Source organism: Notechis scutatus, chromosome 9, assembly GCF_049901735.1.
Source record: "Notechis scutatus isolate UNSWTSFEM ecotype Mainland chromosome 9, rNotScu1.2, whole genome shotgun sequence".
In the NCBI taxonomy this organism is placed as follows: domain Eukaryota; kingdom Metazoa; phylum Chordata; class Lepidosauria; order Squamata; family Elapidae; genus Notechis; species Notechis scutatus.
Window position 1 is genome coordinate 19,149,690 of NC_142017.1, and position 20,665 is coordinate 19,170,354.

Consider the following 20,665-nt stretch of genomic DNA (forward strand, 5'->3'; position numbering starts at 1 on the left):
TTCTTTCTTTCTTTCTTTCTTTCTTTCTTCCTTCCTTCCTTCCTTCCTTCCTTCCTTCCTTCCTTCCTTCCTTCCCTCCCCCCCTTCCTTCCTTTCTTTCTTTTTCTATAAAAACAGTCAACAGGTTAGCCCAAATATTACTCTAGTCTTCAAATCCCTCTGTTGACCAGTTGTCCAGCCTCTTCCCGAAAACCTCCAATAATGGAGCCTCCACCACTCCAGGAGGAAAGCTGTTCCACTGCAATACTGGACGGATGGATGGAAGGAAGGAAGGAAGAAAGGAAGAACAATAGCAATAGCTCTTAGACTTATATACTGCATCACAGTGCTTTACAGCTCTCTCTAAGTGGTTTACAGAGTCAGCATATTTGGGTCCTCATTTTATTGACCTCGGAAGGAAGGAAGGCTGAGTCAACCGTGAGCCAATCAGGATCGAACTGCTGATTGTGGGCAGAGTCAACCTGCAATACTGCATTCTAACCACTGTGCTGCCATTGATCTTTAAGGAATTGTTCATGTTGAATGCTTTCTCTTTTACCTCAGGGCTGTGTTTGGTGTTTGCAATGGAGACGGAACCCTTCAGGCCAAGAACCAAGTATGTTTACCACCTCCAACCCTTCAACCAATTTTTTTTTTTCTGCACAATAGGAACGGAGAGTTTAGTAGTTACTTTGAATTAGTGGCTGGTTCCATTCATCGATAGGATAGGATAGAATAGAATAGAATAGAATAGAATGGAATGGAATGGAATGGAATGGAATGGAATGGAATGGAATGGAATAGAATAGAATAGAATAGAATAGAATAGAATAGAATAGAATAGAATAGAATAGAATAGAATAGAACAGAATAGAATTCTTCATTGGCCAAGTGTGATTGGACACACAAGGAATTTGTCTTGGTGCAAATGCTCTCAGTGTACATAAAAGAAAAGATACACTCAAGAGTCAAGAATCATCAGGTACTTTGTAAATAGTTGGACAGTGTTGAGGGAATTATTTGTTTAGCAGAGTGATGGTGTTCGGGGAAAAACTGTCCTTATGTCTAGTTGTTCTGGTGTGCAGGGCTCTGAAGCATCGTTTCAAGGGAAGGAGTTGAAGCAGTTTATGACTGGGATGTGAGGGGTCTGTAATCTAATTTAGGCCTCAAGTAGCTTGAAGCCTTCCCACATTACTGCAAAGCAGCACCCTCACCGTGACCATGTGCAAAACGGCTTCCGGATTCTTCCTTCTGCATTTTTATGGATGCAAAAGCGCAGCGGCTATGGGCCTTGGCAAGCTTCAGCTGGGAAGAATCCTGAAGCCGAGAAAGACGTGATCGCAGCACACAGCTGGCCGTGTTTTTTGCAAAGGTGTAAGAGAGGCTTATTCTCCCATTTTGCCAAAGGGACTTGTTGGGCAAATGGGCAACCAATTCGAACAGGGGAAAAAAAATAATTTTTATTTTTTTATTAAATGAACGTCCTGGCATCGTTCTGAGTAATGAACTCCGGGACATCAGGACTCTTGACCTTTTGTTCAGGTTCAAGAATTCCTTTATTGCAGAGGGAACAAACTGGATTTCACCGAGGGCCGCATCAGGGCTGTGTATCAGGATTCCAGTGGTTAAATCATAAGCCTTGAGCCAAACTTCAAAAAGCTTCAAATAATTTATTAGGGTTGACATACTGGCGTGGCCTGTATGAAGCCGATTCTGGCATATGTCATTACAGTCACCTGTGATTCCCCTCTCCCCCCCCCCCTTGGTGTGCCATAAATCAGTTTCTCTAATTAAGCACATACACGGGTTGGCGTCATCCATCACATTCTCCAATTAAAGTTTTTCGGGGGGGGGGGGGAAAGTTCCAGTAGCTTAGCTACAATCTTTATTAAGATAACGTTGGAATGTGCTTCTAAGTTCATTTGCCGTATGCTTCTCCAGTCTTTCGCCTCTTTCTTATGGCAGCTTGGAAACAAGTATAGGAATGTTTTACAAGTTGACATTGTGTTTGACTTTGGGGGTGTGTGTGGGTTGTGGCTGGGGGGGTGGGAGGTGTGGCCAGCTCAACGTCACTCCTCAAGGCTCCGTTTTAGGCTGCGATGGCTTCCTGCAGAGCCGTCTGCCAGTGAAACTGAAGCCCGGGTGAGCTCCCGAGGTCCATTTTTGCTGGCAGAGGCACTACGGGCCGGTCCTTTGCAGTTTGCAGAATGGGCCTGTGGGCCCAGATCTAAGCACCCCATGGGCTGGTTCCAGCTCCGGGGCCTTGAGTTTGACACCTGTGCTCTGTTGAGTACGTCACATTGGCGCTTAGAAAGGTGAAGCTAGCTGGAAATTATTCCCATGCTTAGGGATGGTTAAAAGAATAAGACCTCCTCACCCCTCACCCCCCATGTCTCTCGAATCACATGGGCCAATCAGTCCAGGTGTAGGTTCCCACTCAACTTCAACAGGTGTCCGTTGACATGACCTTGGTTCACACGCCGGCTGGGAGATGTTTATGGCTAGCTGGCTGAGGCACCATGTTTCTGAGTTTCCTCCCCTCCATGCTCTCGCCCCTCCCCCTTGAATGGCTTCAGCCGAAGTTGTTCTGCAGGTTGACACGTCCGGGCATTTCTATAAAAGCTGGATCTTCATGCAGGTTTTATAGAAGACGCATGTTCTGATCCAGCTCCCCAAACACGACAAACCCTCTGCAGTTAAATCAATGATTCCTTTATTAGGAGCATCAGCAGCCCCGGCAAAAGTTTCTGTTTCACCGCAGGCTAACAAGTCAGTCCAGAAGGGAGATAAATAGTTGTCTGCCACGGGGTACCTCAAAATCCATGTATTTTGCCTGGTTCTGCTCCAGCAGAGACTTAGTTTTCAGGGCTGTTCGTGGTGGCCATTTTAGGACCACCAGTACAGCTTGCCTTTGGAAGGGGTTTTTCCTGTCAGGGAAGGGAGCTGCAGCTCCCCTCAACCCTCCAGTTGATTCCCCCTTTCTTCACCACCCCTCCAGGGTGGTTCTGGTCTTGATTGGGACCTCCAGCAAGTTAGCTTGAAGTGAAACCGTGCAGAGTCGCGGATTCCACTCCGATGATGAGCAAACCAGAAGTCTGCCTTTTATCGCCAGAGCTAGGGTGGGGCCTCGCTAGCGGTGATGGCTCTTCTGTCCCAAGGACCGGCCCACAGATTTCCACTGCTCTCCTCCCCTCTGCCTTCTGCGCATCCATGCATCAGGCAATGGACCCAGCTGTTCCTCCTCTTCCTCATCAGCCACCTCCAGACCTGGGGGCTGTTGACTCTCCATCTGAGAGCTTACAGATAGCTCTCTCTCTCTCTCTCTCTCTCTCTCTCTCTCTCTTTCTCTCTCTGCCAGCTCCATTCCCTCTTTCCCCTCGGAATTCTAAGGTTGCCTTGATGCTGATCCTGACCCCCACGCCTCCTCCTCCTCCTCCTCCTCCTCCTCCGATTCAGCTGTTGGAGAGGCCGGCATCTGACAGGCCACAAAAATATGTGCAACATGGCCTCATTCCCCCCCACTTCCTTGCAGGTCCTGCCTAATTGCCTGGGGGATGATCACCGTCTTTTGTGGAGCTTTCATCTTTGGGCAAAGCACAGCATCTGCCGTCATGGTCCTATTGCACAAACTCTAGCCAAAGTCATCAGCCAAGGATGATGTTGCCTCCAAGAGACACTCCTCTTCCCAACTTCCCAACTGGACTATTGTGATGCAATGCTCTGGGTCACTGATGGATGCAGTAAAATCTCAGTTGAACCAACTTAATTTTAGCAGACTTTGGAAGCCAAGAATTCAACCAAAAGTTCACCGCACTGTAAACCATCCAGGCAATTGAGGCTATTTCCTTTGCCTCGTGGTGCAACGATTCACGCTGTAAAATTCACATCAGTTGCATCATTATACACAATGGTGCCAATGATACCATTTGTAATGAAAATGGCATCATGGAAAAGATGTAGTAGTGACAGACTCATTAAACTGAGATTTTACTACACTGAACATCTGGTTATAATTTAACTCATACTCACATTTGATCTGTCTGTTATTGTTAATAAAAAAGTGACATGTTAGTCATGTTTCTTGTTGGATGGAGCTGTTTTTAAATATTCTTGTGGATAGTCAACAGGGTTGTCGGGCAGATTTTATTGCACATTACATATAATCTTCCTCTAATGATAGTTTGTTTAATAATGGCTTCAATTAATAACAGGCTCCTAAAAAGTCAGTTATGACTCAGTTCAAACTTATGACTGTTGCCCTACCTATGTAGTGATGTGAACATGGTTTGGATGCTTAGCAGCTCCCATGTATGACTTACTGCAGCATCCAGCAATCATATGAATGTGTGTACAGGTTGTCCCAAAGGTGCTTTTTTTCAAGAGGCAATTGGACTTTCTGTTTTTTCTTTGAAGACATTTCACTTCTCATCCAAGAAGATTCTCCAAGAAGATTCTTCTCTGAAAGCTGCAAAGGATGGGATAGGATAGAATAAGAGAGGTTAAAGAATGGAGAAGAATGGAGAAGAATGGAATGGAATAGAATAGAAAATAGAACAGTACAGAATAGAATCAAAGTTGGAAGTTACCTTGGAAGACTTTTACTCCAACTCCCTGCTGAAGCAGGAAACTTTGGATTATACCATTGCAAACGTAAGGTAAAGGTAAAGGCTCCCCAGCCACATACGTGTTTGTCGTTTCCGGCTCTAGGGGGCGCTGATCATTTCCGTTACAAAGCCAAAGATCCAAAACTGTCCAAAGATGTCTCCATGGTCAGGTGGCTGGCAGGACTAAACGCCTTCGGAGGCGCACAGAGGAACGCTGTTCCCTTCCCACCAAAGGGGCCCCTATTTTTCTACTTGCATTTTTTACGTGCTTTCGGACTGCTAGGTTGGCAGAAGCTGGGACAAGGAACGGGAGCTCACTCCATTATGTGGTGCTAGGGTTTCAAACCACCAAACTGCTGAACTTTCTGATCAACAAGCTCAGCATCTTAGCCACTGAGCCACCGTGTCCCTTGCAGACATATGGTGGTTCAATTTCTTCTTTAAAATGTCCAGCGTTGGAGCATTCACAACTTCTGAAGGCAAGTTCTTCCAGTGATTAATTGTTCTCATTGTCAGCAAATGTCTTACTTTGAAGTTGCTTCTCTCCTTGGTTAATTTCCACCCATTGCTTTGGAGAATAGGTGGCAACTCCTATTGGAGCATTGCTGTCATGTCCCCGCTAGTCCATTTCATTAAACGAGACATCCCCAATTCCTACAACCGTTATTTGTATGTTGTAGCCTCCAGTCCCCTAACCGTCTTTGTTGCTCTTCTCTGCACTCTTTCTAGAGTCTCAACACTGAGAAGCAGTGGTCTTAAAGAGATGGCGAGGAACATGAAAACAAAGCCAAAGGTCTCTTTTAATCTTTTTTCTTTTTATTTGGTTATCTGTACTTAGTCATAAAATTGTACACAATTGCACATCTTTATATCTTAAAATTGCCTATATGTTTGCTAACACTGATACCGTGCGGTCCGTGCTAAGCTTGAGAGCTACATCTTTTTATTTCTAAAACAGTACACATCAGCTATCAAAGGTTACAGTCAAAATGAAGATATATGAGCCACATTGCCCAGAGAAAGAGGTGAGGATGGTTGGGGGTGGGGGGGAAAACTCCCTTCTTCTATGAAAAACCTCCCTGATTCAGTCTTGTTAGAAACAACAGTTTTTGGTTTGGAAAAGAAAATGCACGTAAGTTGGTAAAGTAGCATAGTGCTACTTTTTCTACAGTACGGGGGAAAGATAAGTCTAAATACATCAAGGCTTATTTTTATGGAATCATGCAACGGTGTTAAAGTGGGAGAACTCAATGGTCAGGCAGGAATAAGGCAAGATGGATGGTGGGTTTCTCCCCAGGTCTCATGCAGCTCTTACTACTAATCTCTTTTAAAACTTGGAAACAATTCTGAATGGTTTTAGATTCTGCAGGGATACCCAGTAGCAACCTGTTGGAATAAGTGGTTGGGTGGACAAAAAGAAGAGGATGTTATGGCGATTCTCAATCATCCAGGTCATATGTTGCCCCAAAGGTGTTTTTCCAAAAGGCAATTGGACTTCGTTCTTTTCCCCTTGAAAATGTTTTGCTTCTCATCCAAGAAGCATCTTCGGTTCTGAACTCACCACTCCAGGAGAAAAGCTGTCTCCGCTGATTAATCGTTCTTACTGTCAGGAAAATCCTCCTTATTTCTAGGTGCAATCTCCCTCTGATGAACTTCCACCAAGTGCTTCTTGTTCTTCCCTCAAATACTGTGGATAATACATCAATGCTCTTTGACAACCCTTCAAGTATTGGAAGACAGCTGTCACGTTTCTCCTGAACGTTCTCTTTGTTTCGCTTCTCATCCAGGAAGTTTCGCTTCTCATCCCATTCTTGGATGAGAAGCAAAATGTTTTCAATGAAGAAAAAAAAATTCAAGAAAATCCAGTCCAACTTTTGGGAAAAGCACCTTTGTGGGACAAGGAGAAGAGGAACCTTAGAAACCGAAAAGAAAACGAAGGGATGCGTGCAGTAATATGCTGGAACTGGCTGGAATTTTGTGAGTTGGTTGAGAGCAGAACAGAAGCAGAATGGCCAGCATGCCCCTGATGGTCTTTGATGGTTAGTGGCAGTGGCATTGGAGCTGGCACATTTACCAGCACACCACTGGGTGTGTATATCGGAAAGGCCATGTGGTTCATCCACTTCTGTTCCGCTCGGCTTACTCTTTGCCTCAATTCCATTTCCCAAGCATATGGCCTACACAAAAGCACTCTCACCGAAAGCTACATCTCATGGGCCAAAGATAGCTGCTCACCCCTTTAAAGGTAGAAGTAAAGGTTCTCCTCGCACATACATGCTAGTCATTTCTGGCTCTAGGGGGCAGTGCTCATCTCCGTTACAAAGCCGAAGAGCTAGTGCTGTCCAAAGACGTCTCCATGGTCATGTGGCCTAAACACCGAAGGCTCACGGAAGGCTGTAACCTTCCCACCAAAGTGGTCCCTATTTTTCTACTTGCATTTTTTTTTACGTGCTTTCGAACTGCTCAGTTGGCAGAAGCTGGGACGAGTAACGGGAGCTCACTCCGTTACACGGCACTAGGGATTCAAACTTCCGAACTGCTGATTTTTCTGTTTGACAAGCTCAGCATCTTAGCCACTGAGCCACCGCGTCCCTGCTCACCCCTTTATGCAAGGGAATAATTTGAAATGTATGCTACGGGTTACTTTGATGCTAACCCACCCTAAAAAGAAATGTTATTCCTTTATCTTGTAAGACTCTGGAAGTTTGCTCGAAGTAGAAGATTGAATGGTAGAAGTTCACCCACGACCAAACTGCCATTCCTGTCTAAGTCACAGAGGTTGAGTGATTGCAAGGCATCTATTCCTGCCTAGACCAAATCTGCATGGCCAAGCTCCTATTGTTGGTTTGCTTGGAAGGAAGAAGCCACTAATTGTGGTTTTAGCAGCTTGCTTCATTTTTTTGCAGGTTAAGCTGAATAGAAAAAAAAAAAAAAGGAATAGGTAGACCAGCTCAGTTTGTAGTCACTGTGTTTCGTCTTCATGTCAATGTTGAGAGAGATATCATATAGACCAGGAATCTCCAACCTTGGCAACGGGAAGCTTGGCGGACTTCAACTCCCAGAATTCCCCAGCCAGCTGGCTGGGACATTCTGAGAGTTGAAGTCCGCCAGCCTTCACGTTGCCAAGTTTGGAGACCCTTGATATAGACAAGATGTTAAGAACGAAGGATGCAATACATTTTCAATTTAGATTTGAGTCTGGCTGAGATCCTTTTGTTAATCTATTCTGGCTTTCTCACTTGATCAACTTCTTTGAGTTCATAAAGAATCCATTCAGAAATGCAATGCAATCAGATGTCTCATTCTAAATGAGTTGTTGCATTTGTGGTTGACTTGGATAACATTGTCTCTAAATCAGCCAGACAATTGGATGCTATTGAAAAATGCGAAGAATGGCCGTTTCTATTCAAACCAGATCAAGTTTTTAAAAATTGTTATCTACTTAACTTCAGGCCACTTCAGAAATCTGAATGGATTCAGAGATCCAAACAGAACTGACAATTCGGACCTGACCACTTTTGATAATTTGAATTGAATGAATGGTTTCAGGTTAAATCGGATCCAATCTACAAGTCCATTTAACTCCCAAAGAATATGGTGGATGCAGTAACTTCTACTTCTAGTTTTAAAGTGACATCAATGTGGGGTGGAGAGATTCAATTAACTGTTTCTAATCAGGCCAAGAAATAGTTGGAAACCTTTTGTTTTATGGAAATACATGTATAAATGGAACAACGTAAGCAAACCGTCAACAGCTACCAACCTCCAAGAAGTTTGCATTAAGTCTATGCATTGCTTTGGATTTAAATCCAGATCGAGCGCCTGGCCAATTGAATCTTGGGATTCCAAAGGAAACGACCGTTTATGTTCCTTGGTGTTCTTCAATCAATTGAACCCAGAAGGAAGAATTAAGCTTATTTTTATCCAACCTCCTTCAGCCTCATGAGAATAAAACATAGGACTTTTTGGGGGGTGGGGAGGAATCTCCATGTTTACAGTGGTGGTGAAATAGTAGCAGGAAAGGAGTTCTCATTAAAAATATTTAACTTTTATCTTCTAAAACAGGGGTGTCAAACTTAGATCTGGCCTGCAGGGCCAACCTGGAAACAGCGAAGGACTAACTCACGGCGCCTCTACCAGAGAAAACAGAGCGCAGGAGGGCCATGGGCAGCCCTCCCGAGCTCTGTTTTCACTGGCAGAGGGTTGCAGGAGGCTGGCACTGTCAAAAACTGAGCTTGGGAGCCCATTTTTTGCTGGCAGAATGCTCGGGTCACCACTGGCGCCCCCCCTCGACATGAGTGACATCGAGCTGGCCACGCCCATCCTGACGGGGTGGGATTCTACCGGTTCAGACCAGTTCAGGCGAACCGGTAGTTCCAGTAAGCATTTGGCCCCGCCTACCCGCACCTGCTTTTTCCTGTGCTTTTTTTCCTGTTTTTTTTTTTTTAGCCCAGCTGAGTCGCACGGCAGAGCGGTTTGCCATGCATCAGCTGTTGTCGTCCCAGGGGCTGCGATAGAAGGTAAGGAATTGAGTTGCAAATGAGTTTCTTTTCAATGTAGAGCCACGCGTGCAAAGCGCACGCTCACCGAACCGGTTGTTACACCTGTTGAATCATTGCACCACTGCATTTCCCCAACCCCCCAAGGTCAAACACAACCCTGATGCCTCCCTCAATGAAATTGAGTTTGACACCCCTGTTCCAAAACAAGAGGAAGAGAGAGCCTTTCCACTACTGTAGGTCACTGGGTATGTCACTTCACTGTGGTCTGAGCCAGGCCAGGTGGTTAAGGCAGGCCATCCCATCCCAACCCATCTAGTCGGGGGGGGGGAGAAAAATCCCTTCCTTGGTGAAACTCTGAATGGCCTTGGGGGAAACCCCCTGCTAATTTTTTTCAAGAAATTTTCCGCAGTGCTACATTAAAGCTTGCAATCAAGCTAAAAGTCTGGAGAGATTCTCAAGTCTTCCAGGCCATGGTTGTCCCAAAGGTGGCTTTTTCAGAAGGCAACTGGACTTTCTTGGTTTTGTTTTTCTTTTGAAGACGTTTCGCTTCTCATCCAAGAAGCTTCTTCAGCTCTGACTGGATGTTTGGGAAAGGGAAGGATTTATATTCCTTGCAGACAGCTGGTCATTTGCATTCTTTGAGAAAGTTGTTGAGGCCACTTGGAGGTTTTGTCTGTGTCCTCGGGGGCAAATGGGTGTGGAGCCTTCTTGGAACAGCTGAAAGGACTGTCTTGTAGACACAGTCTTCCATTCTCCACCATTCAGTGAGAGCTGAAGAAGCTTCTTGGGTGAGAAGCAAAACATCTTCGAAGACTTACTAAAAAATCCTATTGCCTCTTGAAAAAGCACATTTGGAACTTGCAATCAAGCCCTCATCTCTGGCAGCTACCAGACTGAAATTTGTTACAGGCTTGGGGTATGTAGCTCAGGGGAGAAAAAAAATGGTTTGCTGGCCATGGCCTAGTAGTTGGAAGATAGTTAAGACTTCTTGTTGTTCCTTCTTCCACTTCAAAGAGCAAACAAATCTCATTTCTAGACAGAAATGTGTTGGAAGGAAGGGAGGGAGAAGAGACAACACTAGTAACAAAGTTATTAGAAAAGGTAAGAGTGTGCTTCTCTGCCGAAGAGAGGAAAGGACGTTGGCACCAGCCAGGCGAGGAGAAGGAGACCCATCTGAACTTCCCTTTGGGGCCCTGTCTCCTCCAGTTCAGTCTCGGTTGAGGGTGCACCAGGCAGCTGCAATGAAAAGAGATGCTCTCAGTAAACAAGGATTATGGAGTTAGAGAGAGAGAGAGAAACAGACAGACAGACAGACACAGAGACAGAGAGACACACACGGAGTCAGACAGACAGAGAGAAACAGAGAGACAGACACAGACAGACACACACACATACCCAGACACAGACAGACAGACAGACAGAGTCAGAGACACACACAGACACACAGAGACAAAGAGAAACGGAGACAGAAAGACAGACAGAGACAGACAGGCAGAGACACAGAGGGAGAGGGTCAGAGACAGATAGAGAGAGAGAGAGGGAGAGACAGAGAGAGAAATAGACACACACACACAGAGAAAATATATAAGGAGAGCCTCTTTTATTTAAATTAAATACATTGCTCAAAAAAATAAAGGGAACACAAAAATAAGACATCCTAGATCTGAATGAATGAAATATTCTTATGAAATACTTTGTTCATGACATAGTTGAATGTGCTGACAACAAAATCACACAAAAATTATCAATGGTCTCCAAATCCAGACCTCCCCTTGGAGTTTGGAGTTACACTCAAAATTAAAGTGGAAAAAAACACTACAGGCTGATCCAACTTTGATGTGATGTCCTTCAAACAAGTCAAAATGAGGCTCAGTAGTGTGTGTGGCCTCCACGTGCCTGTATGACCTCCCTACAACACCTGGGCATGCTCCTGATGAGGTGGCGGATGGTCTCCTGAGGGATCTCCTCCCACACCTGGACTAAAGCATCCCTCCAACTCCTGCTTTCATCTGTGAAGAGCACAGGGCGCCAGTGGCCAATTTGCCAATCTCTGGCAAATGCCAAATGTCCTGCACGGTGTTGGGCTGTAAGCACAACCCCCACCTGTGGACGTCGGGCCCTCATACCACCCTCATGGAGTCTGTTTCTGACCGTTTGAGCAGCCACATGCCCATTTGTGGCCCGCTGGAGGTCATTTTGCAGGGCTCTGGCAGTGCTCCTCCTGTCCCTCCTTGCACAAAGGCGGAGGTGGCGGTCCTGATGCTGGGTTGTTGCCCTCCTACGGCCTCCTCCACGTCTCCTGATGTACTGGCCTGTCTCCTGGTAGCACCTCCATGCTCTGGACACTACACTGACAGACACAGCAAACCTTCTTGCCACAGCTCGCATTGATGTGAAATCCTGGATGAGCTGCACTACACTTGTGTGGGTTGTAGACTCCGTCTCATGCTACCACTAGAGGGAAAGCACCGCCAGCATTCAAAAGTGACCAAACCATCAACCAGAAAGCATAGGACCTGAGAAGTGGTCTGTGGTCACCACCTGCAGAACCACTCCTTTATTGGGGATGTCTTGCTAACTGCCTATGCTTTCCACCTGTTGTCTATTCCATTTGCACAACATTTGCATGTGAAATTGATTGTCAATCAGTGTTGCTACCTAAGTGGACAGTTTGATTTCACAGAAGTGTGATTGACTTGGTGTTACATTGTGTTGTTTAAGTGTTCCCTTTATTTTTTTTGAGCAGTGTACATTTCTTGTCTTGATCTTTCCATTCATGGCTCATAAAAGTTTGCAAGCAAAGGCTGGCTTCACACAACATCTCAATCCAGCTTATCAAAATACCATTCCCACGGTTACATTACTTGGCCTGTCTTTCAAGACCCGTCTTTCCGTGACCATCTCATCCACACAACCTGCTAAAGAACGACATTCCCCCCATATCCCCCCCACAATCTCTTCAGCCATGAACTGTTGGGTTTTATTTCAACCTATTTCAACAAGTTGTGTGAACTCAGCTAGTGATGCTGATTCAGCCCATTTGGCCCTTCAAAACGAAATGCCATCTCATACAACGAACCCAATCACATCCATGCTGAGCTGGCATTAGATGCTGTGGCTTCAGCAAAACCAGGCTTCCTTGGTACGTAGAAGCTAAGCAGAGTCAGCCATGGTTAGTAATAGGATGGGAGACCACCAGGAAAAGCCAGTGTTGTATCTATAATGGGAAATTGAACAGTCAGCCTGGGAGAAAGCAATACCACACCATGTTCTATTTATTCCATTGCCAAGAAAACCAGGGATGTGTCAGGATTCAGGCTAGTTTCCAAGGAAACATTTATTTAATCAAAATATTCAAACACGCAAGCCCTGTCCCCACACCAAGGCCATTCTCGATCTTAGTGTTGTCACAATCTTAGGGTTCAGACCTGGCACTGACACACTGGATACTCCTTCTGGCTGATTCAGCGTATCCACTTTGACATGCTGGAAACTTTTACAGACGGGGCTCTGGAGGTGTCTGTGGAGGCAAGGAGAAGAGCGGAGAAAAACGTCAGCTGGTTTCTTAGAACATTGGTGGAGCGGAAGCTGAGAGTAGAAAAACAAAGTAGATCAAGACAGCAGTTACGGTACCTTTTCCAGTCATCCTCATTCTCCCAGAATTCGTAGACAATGAAAGTGACTCCATCAGGCAGCCTGACTGCAGTTACACTGCAACAAATGAAACACATTGGGAGTCAATAATGACAAGCAGAGAAATCATCTCCTGTAAAAACAATATATTTATTTTATTTAGTTTGTCAAGCATGGATGAGAAAACAAGTATAAATATGAACGTAACATATAAACATGTAAGTATAAACAGGTATAAGTATATACATAATAAATAAGTACGAATAAATGGGAACAGTAGGACAGGGACGGTAGGCACGTTGGTGCGCTTATGCACGCCCCCTTTAAGGACCTCTTAGGAATGGAGTGAGGTCCATGGTAGACAATTTGACGTTAAAGTTTTGGGGGTTTGAGGATGTCACAACAGAGTCAGACCGTGAGTTGCAGGCAATGACCACTCTGTTGCTGAAGTCGTATTTTCTGCACTTGAGTTTGGAGTGGTTTACCTTGAGTTTGTATCTATTGTTTGCCCGTGTGTTATTGTGGTTGAAGCTAAAGTTGTCACTGACAGGTAGGCAGACAATTTTGTGTACTAAGCTTAGGTCAGACAGTAGGTGGTGTAGTTCCAAGGTGTCTAGGTGCAAAATTTCAAGCCTGGCTGGTATAAGGTATTCTATTGAGAGCTGAGGAGAGGAGTTCATGATTCATCAACCCCAAATGAATGATACGGATTGGGTGCACAAAACAACATAAGCTGCAAACTTTACCCCCAAGCAAGCTGAGCAAACTTGTGTGAATCCAGTTACCCTTCTTTAGCTGCTAACCTTTAACTCATTCAAGAAGCTGCTTCCTTTATGACAAGGGTCGCCAAGCTTTTGGACCTCAGGGACCACCAAACTCATAATTTTAAATCCCGCAAGACCACTAATATGAATTTTGACTGGCGGTGGCTTGCTGACGTTGGTGGGAAAGTCGGTCCCATATTCCAGAGCTGCACTAGTCACAGGACTGACCCTTGCTCTATGATGTTCAGGAATACAGATGGCCCTCAACTTGCAACCATTCAGTTGTGGCCTGTCGGCCGCTGGCCCCTCCAGCTGCCGAATCAGAGGAGGAGGAGGAGGTGTGGAAGTCAGGGTCAGCATCAGGGCAACCTGAGAGCTCTGAGGGGGAAGAGCTGGCAGAGAGAAAGAGAGAGAGAGAGAGAGAGAGAGAGGCGGAGTCTGGGCCGTCCCTCAGCCCTCAGATGGAGAGTTGACAGCCCCCAGGTCTGGAGGTGGCTGATGAGGAAGAGGAGGAACAGCTGGGCCCAGTGCCTGATGCGCAGATACACAAAAAGCAGAGGAGAGGAGAGCAGTGGAAATCTATGGGCAGGTCCTTGGGACAGAAGAGCCACGGCTGCAAACGAATCCCCATCCTAGCTCTGTCTCAGCATAAAAGGCAGGCGGAGGGGAGATGAATAGATGCGGCAGAGAACTATTCATCTTCCGGCTGGCCGGACTTGTTAGCCTGCGGTGAGAGAGAAACTTTATGCCAGGGCTGCCAGCACTCCTAATACAGGAATCTTTGAGTTAACTTCAGAGGGTTTGTTGTGTTTGGGGAGCTGGGTCAGAAACACATTCATTTAGTGACCATTCCAGGTTGCAACGGCACTGAAAAAAGGGACCTAGGCTAGTTATTGCATATTACAACTCCTGCAAGCCCTAGGGTCATGTGATTAAAAGTTTGGGCTGCTTGGCAACCAGCATGTTCTTTACAAGGGTTGCAACGTATCCTGGGGTCATGTGATCACCGTTGGCAGCCTTCACAACCAGCTTGCAACAAGTAAAGTCAATGGTGGGAATCAGATTTGCTTAATGAAACTGCAATTCACTTCAATGCAGTGATTCACTTGAAGAACTATGGCAAAAAAGGGCTGTAAAATAAGATGCGAATCACTTCACAACTGCCTCGCTTAGCAAGGCCACAACCGCACCCAGTTTTGGTCGTCACATTGCACATGTTGAGACTTTGGAAAAAGTGCAGAGAGGAGCAACTAAGACGATTAAAGGTCTGGAGACAAAAACATACGAAGAACAGTTGCAGGATTTGGGTATGGCCAGTCTAAAGAATAGAAGGACTAGTGGGGACATGATAGCAGTTTTGTAGTATTTGAGGGGCTTCCACAAATAAGAAATCGATTTATTTTCCAAAGCACCAGAAGCCAAGACAAGAAACAATGGTTGGAAACTAATCAAGGAGAGAAGCAACCTGGAATTAAGGAGAGTGAGGACAATTAACCAGTGGAACAGCTGGCCTCCAGAAATCATAGGTGCTCCATCACTGGAGGTTTTTAAGAAGAAACTGGACAGCCATTTGTCTGAAATGGTATAGGTTCTCCTGCTTGAGCAGGGGGTTGGACTAGAAGACCTCCAAGGTCCCTTCCAGCTCTATTCTCTATTCAATAGAAATTCTGGTCCCAGTTGAGGTCATAAGTTGAAGTCTCTGCATGAGCATTAAGCAGCAATATGACATTGGTCATCAGCATCCACCAATCTTTCTGTAGTGTTGGGTGCATTTAGAAGTTTTGAGAGCTCCTTTTGGGTGTTCTCGCTGAACGTTGTTGTGATCCAATTGCACCTTTACAATTCCATTGAGAAAAATAAAAAAAAGAGAGAGAGAAAGATGAAAACGATGTTTCCTGCTGCATTTTAGCTTCTTCCTGCCCCGCAAACGTATTTTCTAATAACGTTGATGGAGCCCAAGGGTTTTCTTTGAAACAAACGTGATGTTGGAGATGGGCAGTCTGTTTTAGTTATTTAAAAAAAGGAGAAGGAAAGAATGTTTAATTAAAGCAATATTTTTCCCCAAGAAAAATGGCACAAGCAGTTTGAGGAGTGGAAAAGAAGCTCCCTATGGAGAACTACACAACAGTCAGTTGTATTATCTGATTGAGGTTGTTGAGAGAATTAATGAAGCTTCCGAAGAACAACCAAACTTCATAATGCAGATCTTGCTTGGATATTCTATTCCTGAGTCCTTTTGATTCTTTGCAGCCCAACAGAACATTGGAAACAAGTTGTACGTTGAGATGGCTGATTATACAAATTGATTTGAGCAGGAGGTTGGACTAGAAGACCTCCAGGGTCCCTTCCAACTCAGTTATTCTGTTATGCTGATAAAATAAATATATCAGGCAAGGAGTTTGGGACTGCCTATCTGTCCATCAGCAGAACAACTCTTTGAAAACCAAAAAAGATGGGGTAAAATTTGGAGTGCTGCAAGAATCTGGCAAGAGAAAAAATGAAATCGAAAAGTGGGCCAGATTGAGCTGGGGCTGCAGAGAAAAGCATCCCTGAATTTTTTTTTAAAGTGTATTCCTAAGGATTTAAGCAATTGAGCAATGCATAGCAGATCACAAAAGATGCCAACCATAGGAAATCTGTTGTCTAAGCAGGAAATTGTTGTTTAAACCAATAGTCACCAACCAGTGGGCCGGGGACCACTGGTGGTCCATGAGAAAATGTTGGTGGTCCGCAGAGAAATGTCACCCCCAAGGCACCTCCCAAAGCAATTAATCCAGGCTGCGCGGAACACAAGGCTGTGCCGCCCACATGGCCTGCGGGAACACAAGGCTTGCATCGCTTGCATTGCGAACAACACGAGGTAGTGAGGGGAGGGGGGAAAGGGTGGGGGGGAACTTGCCCCACTCGCCCCACGCGCCTGGCCTGGCCACCGGGCTGCTTCTTTCCGCTTCCTTCTTCTGCTTTTGTCTGCATGCAAGGAAAGCAGCAAAAGTCTTTCTTTTTCTCCCCCAAACTCCGCCAGAAATGAGTCCTTGGGACCCTGTAAGGCTGCGCCGGCAAAGACTCATTTCTAGCGAAGTTTGGGGGAGAGAAAGAAAGACTTCTGCTGCTTTCCTTGCATGAACCCAAAAGTCTCTCTCTCTCTCCCCCCCCCTGAGAACGGAGCTGGAGACGGTATCCTGCGATCCCAAATAAAGAATGATTGATTGGTAGGAAAACGGGGTGGGGACTTTTGGGGGGGATTTGCCCAGGGTCTCTGGTCCGCGGGATTTAAAATTATGAGATTGGTGGTCCCTGAGGTCCAAAAGGTTGGCGACCCCTGGTCTAAACCAAGGTCACCAAACTAGAACTAAGGAGGAATTTCCTGACAGTGAGGACAATTAACCAGTGGAACAACCTGCCTCCAGAAGTTCTGGATGCTCCATCACTGGAGGTTTTTAAGAAGAGATTGAATAACCATTTGTCTGAAAGGGTTTCCTGCCTAAGCAGGAGGTTGGACCAGTGGTGGGATTCAAATTCTTTTTACTACTGGTTCTGTGGGTGTGGCTTGGTGGGCATGGCAGGGGAAGAATACTGCAAAATCCTCATTCCCTCCCCACCCCACTAACCTGCTTTCTGTTGGTTGATTGTTCTTCACTGTCAGAAAGTTTCTCCTTGTTTCCGGGTTAAATTTCTCCTTGTTCAGTTTCCATCCATTCTTCCTTGTCTGGCCTTCGGGGGCTTTGGAGAATAGCTTGACTTCTTCCTCCTCCCTGTGGCAGCCCCTCAAATATTGGAAGACCGCTATCATGTCTCCCCTGGTCCTTCTCTTCCCTAGACTAGCCAGGCCCAGTTCCTGCAACTGTTCATTGTACGTTTCAGCCTCCAGTCCCCTAATCATCCTGGTTGCTCTTCTCTGCACTCTTTCTAGAGTCTCAACATCTTTTTTATAATGTGGTGAACGAAACTGGATGTAGTACTCTAGGTGTGGCCTTACTAGGGCTTTATAGAGTAGTATTAGTACCTCCCTTGATCTTGATTGTATCCCTCTGTTAATGCAACTTAGGATTGCATTGGCTTTTTTGGCTGCTGCTGCACACTGCTGGCTCCTATTTAGCTGGTTGTCCAAAAGAGAAAGAGGGAGACCGGGATAGGGAGGGAGAAGTAGATAATGAGAGGGTTAGTGAAGGGAGAGGGAAAGGAAGGGAGGGAGGGAAAGCAAAGGGAGAGGGAAAGGGAAGGTGGTCGGGGAGAGGAAGGAAAGAGAGACAGTGAGAGCAAAGGAGAGGGAAGAGGGGGAAGGGCAGGGGAGATGGAAAGGGAGATGGTGAGATGGAAAAGAAGAGGGGGAGGAGGGGAGGAGAGGGGGAGGAGACAGAGAGAAAGGAAAGAGGGAGGGAAAGAGGGATAGGGAGAGAGCGTTGTCTGAAGTGGTGCAGGGTTTACTCCCTAGGCAGGGGGTTGGACTAGAAGACCTCCAAGGTCCCTTTCAACTCTGTTATTCTATTCTATTCTAGGGGGATAGGGAAGGAACAGTGAGAGTGAAGGAGATGGAGTGGGGCAGTGGGGCAGGGATGAAAGGGGGACTGTGAGGGAAGGGACATGGGAAGGGAGGAGATATTTAGAATGGATCTGGCATTTTTAATCCAACCAATATTATTAACGTATAGAAGAATCTTTCTGTTTTGGTAATCCTTGCTTCTCCCACTCCTTTCCCCCCTCTTCTTGTCTTTTTTCCAAAAGAATGGATCTCTCCCTCCCTCTCCTTCTCTCTCTTTTAATTTTTGGTATGCAATATTTCCCTTTTGATCATGTGGAATGTGCAAAGAAGTGCCAAAACCCAACAAGGAATCCATTTCTGTTTGCAAATTGGTTTGCAAAGTGCAAATGAGATTGCTTTGTATTAAATGACAATCTGGACCTCAAACACCTGCCCCCCCGCCCCCCAATCATTTCAGAAACTCCAGTGCCTCCTTCCTTCTGTCCCTGGCTTATTTTTATTTTATCTTCCTTAGCAGCTATTTTTATTAGGGATCGGAAGGAGAAGAAGCGAGGCAAGAAAACAATGGAGATAGACTGGTAGAAGGAAAGGAGAGCATCTTCCAATATTTGAGGGGCTGCCCCAGAGAGGAGGAGGAAGGGGTCAAGCTATTCTCCAAAGCACCTGTAGGCCAGACAAGAAACAATGGATGGAAACTGATCCAGGAGAGATTCAACCTGGAAATAAGGAGGAATTTTCTGACAGGGAGAACAATCAACCCATGGAACAGAAGTTGCCCTCGGAAGTTGTGGGAGCTTCATCCCTGGAGGCTTTCATGAAGAGATTGGACTGCCATCTGTCAGGAATGGTGCAGGGTGTGTGGGGGGGGCGGTTGGACTAGATGACCTACAAGGTCCCTTCCAATTCTGTTAATCTGTATCTGAAAGCCTTAAAAGATGGAGCACCCACAACTTCTAAAGGCAAGTTATTCTATTTACATTGTTCCATTTACATCTTGTCTAAAAGCTAAGGGGACCAATCTTCTTTTTTTTTTTTTAATGGTTAATCCAGCCATTGCAAAGATATTAAGCAGGTTCTGTAGGTTCTCCAGATTCCAGAACATGTCGTGTTCCTGTAGAGGTCCGTGTCCTACTTACTGGAAGCAATCTTGTTCTCCAGCCACGGTCTTCAAGTATTGCTTCAGGGAGGCACAGAATTCTCCCAGGTGTTTCTGAGAAACGTTCATTTCACTTCGGACCAAGAGAAGATACTGAAATAACAGACAGAGAAGAAATCACAGAGACAAAACGTTATGTCTCACCTTTCTTCTTTCCAAGAAAGATGAAAGAGTCCAAACTCAAACAAACAGAGGCAGGCAAGAAGACTCGGTCTTTACAGAGTTCATCCTTTATACTGAGAATGTCCTTGGCATTCTAACACACGCTGCCTGCCAAGTCCGAAATGATAGCAAGAAGAATTCATCACTAAAGATTCCAAAGCAGACCACAAGAAACAATCACACCAAAACCTGGAAGAGAGAAGTAAAACTTTGTCCCGTACAAAGTTTCCAGAGAAAAACACACCCACTTTTATCCCCTGTGGGGTGTGGCTCAATGACTCAACTCACTCTCTGACTCGTCCACGCCTCCTATGTTGCAGCTCACGTTTCTCCCTACGATGCTGCCTAGGATCAAGCCAACATTCGTCCTCTTGACTCCCTGTCAGGGGCTGCTCCGATATGCCCTCCTCCTCCTGATTAATCTCAGGCTGTTCCTCTCGGTTGTCTGCTGAAACCCGAGGCATTATCAGGGAGGAAGGCATTGCCAGAGAGGAAGGTCCTGGGGAGGAAGGCATTCCCTGTTCCTCCTCCTCATCTTCCGAGTCCTCTTCCTCTAACAGCACAGGCTCAGGAATCGGAGCCACAACACAAAGAGAGCAATTAAAATCTGCACCATTCCTTACAACTTTGTCCAGAAAGTTGTTCTGACCCAAACCTTGTTCCAAGGAAACAAACAAGAAATAGAGGTAACAGCAAAACCTTTTAATGATTCTTTACAAATTCCGTTCCTTCCCGGTTAAAAGGCTGTTTCAAACTAATTGTCTGTGATAAGAACGAGCCTTGCCAAGGTTGTCCAAGGCTGCCAAGAACACTAGATAAAATTGCCAAGAAATATTTCAAACAGAAAGAGTCTCCAAACACCAACCAAGATACTCCGAAGTCCACAAGGTTTGAGTACAAAGACTTATTTGTGTCCTGCAAAAGAACTCTGGTTTCTCAGCTGTTTTTGTCCGTAGAAATCCATTTTTGGGAAGTGGGTTAGATTAAGAGTAAGAGTGGTTGGTCCAAGGTCACAAACGGTGGGGCTGAGGGAGAACTTCAACTCCAGATTGTATCCTGATGTATTCTTGGTGACCACTTGATTACTCTATCATTCCATTCCAAATAGATAGAACAATAGAATGAAAGAGCTGGAAAGGGACCTTAGAGGTCTTCTAGTCCAGCCCCCTGCTCAAGCAGGAGAGCCTGTAATATTTCAGATAGGTGACTGTCTAGGGCCTTCTTAAAAACATCCAGTGATGGAGCGTTCACGATTTCTGGAGGCAATAATATGATATGAATCTCGCCAGAATGCCAAAGATCTTTAAGTCTCAGCAAGCCATGTGTCATGCCTTTGTCGGAATCTGATTCCTAGGAAAGGTGGAACAGCCAACAGGGAGTGGGAA

General features: G+C 45.5%; 2 protein-coding genes across 9 annotated transcripts in view; one reads left to right on the top strand and one right to left on the bottom strand.

The window, feature by feature from the left end:
- SLC38A8 (solute carrier family 38 member 8) overlaps positions 1 to 3,781 on the top strand; it is a 44,775-nt gene extending 40,994 nt beyond the window's left edge. For all 7 annotated transcript variants that reach the window (XM_026671992.2, XM_087971728.1, XM_087971729.1 and 4 more), the window contains exons 10-11: positions 544 to 595; positions 3,512 to 3,781. In XM_026671992.2, coding sequence (XP_026527777.2) covers positions 544 to 595; positions 3,512 to 3,614 — 155 coding nt within the window. In that variant the 3' untranslated portion in view covers positions 3,615 to 3,781. The remainder of the gene's footprint in view (positions 1 to 543; positions 596 to 3,511) is intronic.
- A 6,364-nt stretch (positions 3,782 to 10,145) lies between these two features.
- The window catches only part of NECAB2 (N-terminal EF-hand calcium binding protein 2), a 186,756-nt gene continuing 176,236 nt past the window's right edge, over positions 10,146 to 20,665 (bottom strand). For both annotated transcript variants that reach the window (XM_087971738.1, XM_087971737.1), the window contains 4 exons: positions 19,099 to 19,211; positions 12,719 to 12,796; positions 12,514 to 12,605; positions 10,146 to 10,321 (listed from right to left, as the gene is read on the bottom strand). In XM_087971738.1, coding sequence (XP_087827864.1) covers positions 10,293 to 10,321; positions 12,514 to 12,605; positions 12,719 to 12,796; positions 19,099 to 19,211 — 312 coding nt within the window. In that variant the 3' untranslated portion in view covers positions 10,146 to 10,292. The remainder of the gene's footprint in view (positions 10,322 to 12,513; positions 12,606 to 12,718; positions 12,797 to 19,098; positions 19,212 to 20,665) is intronic.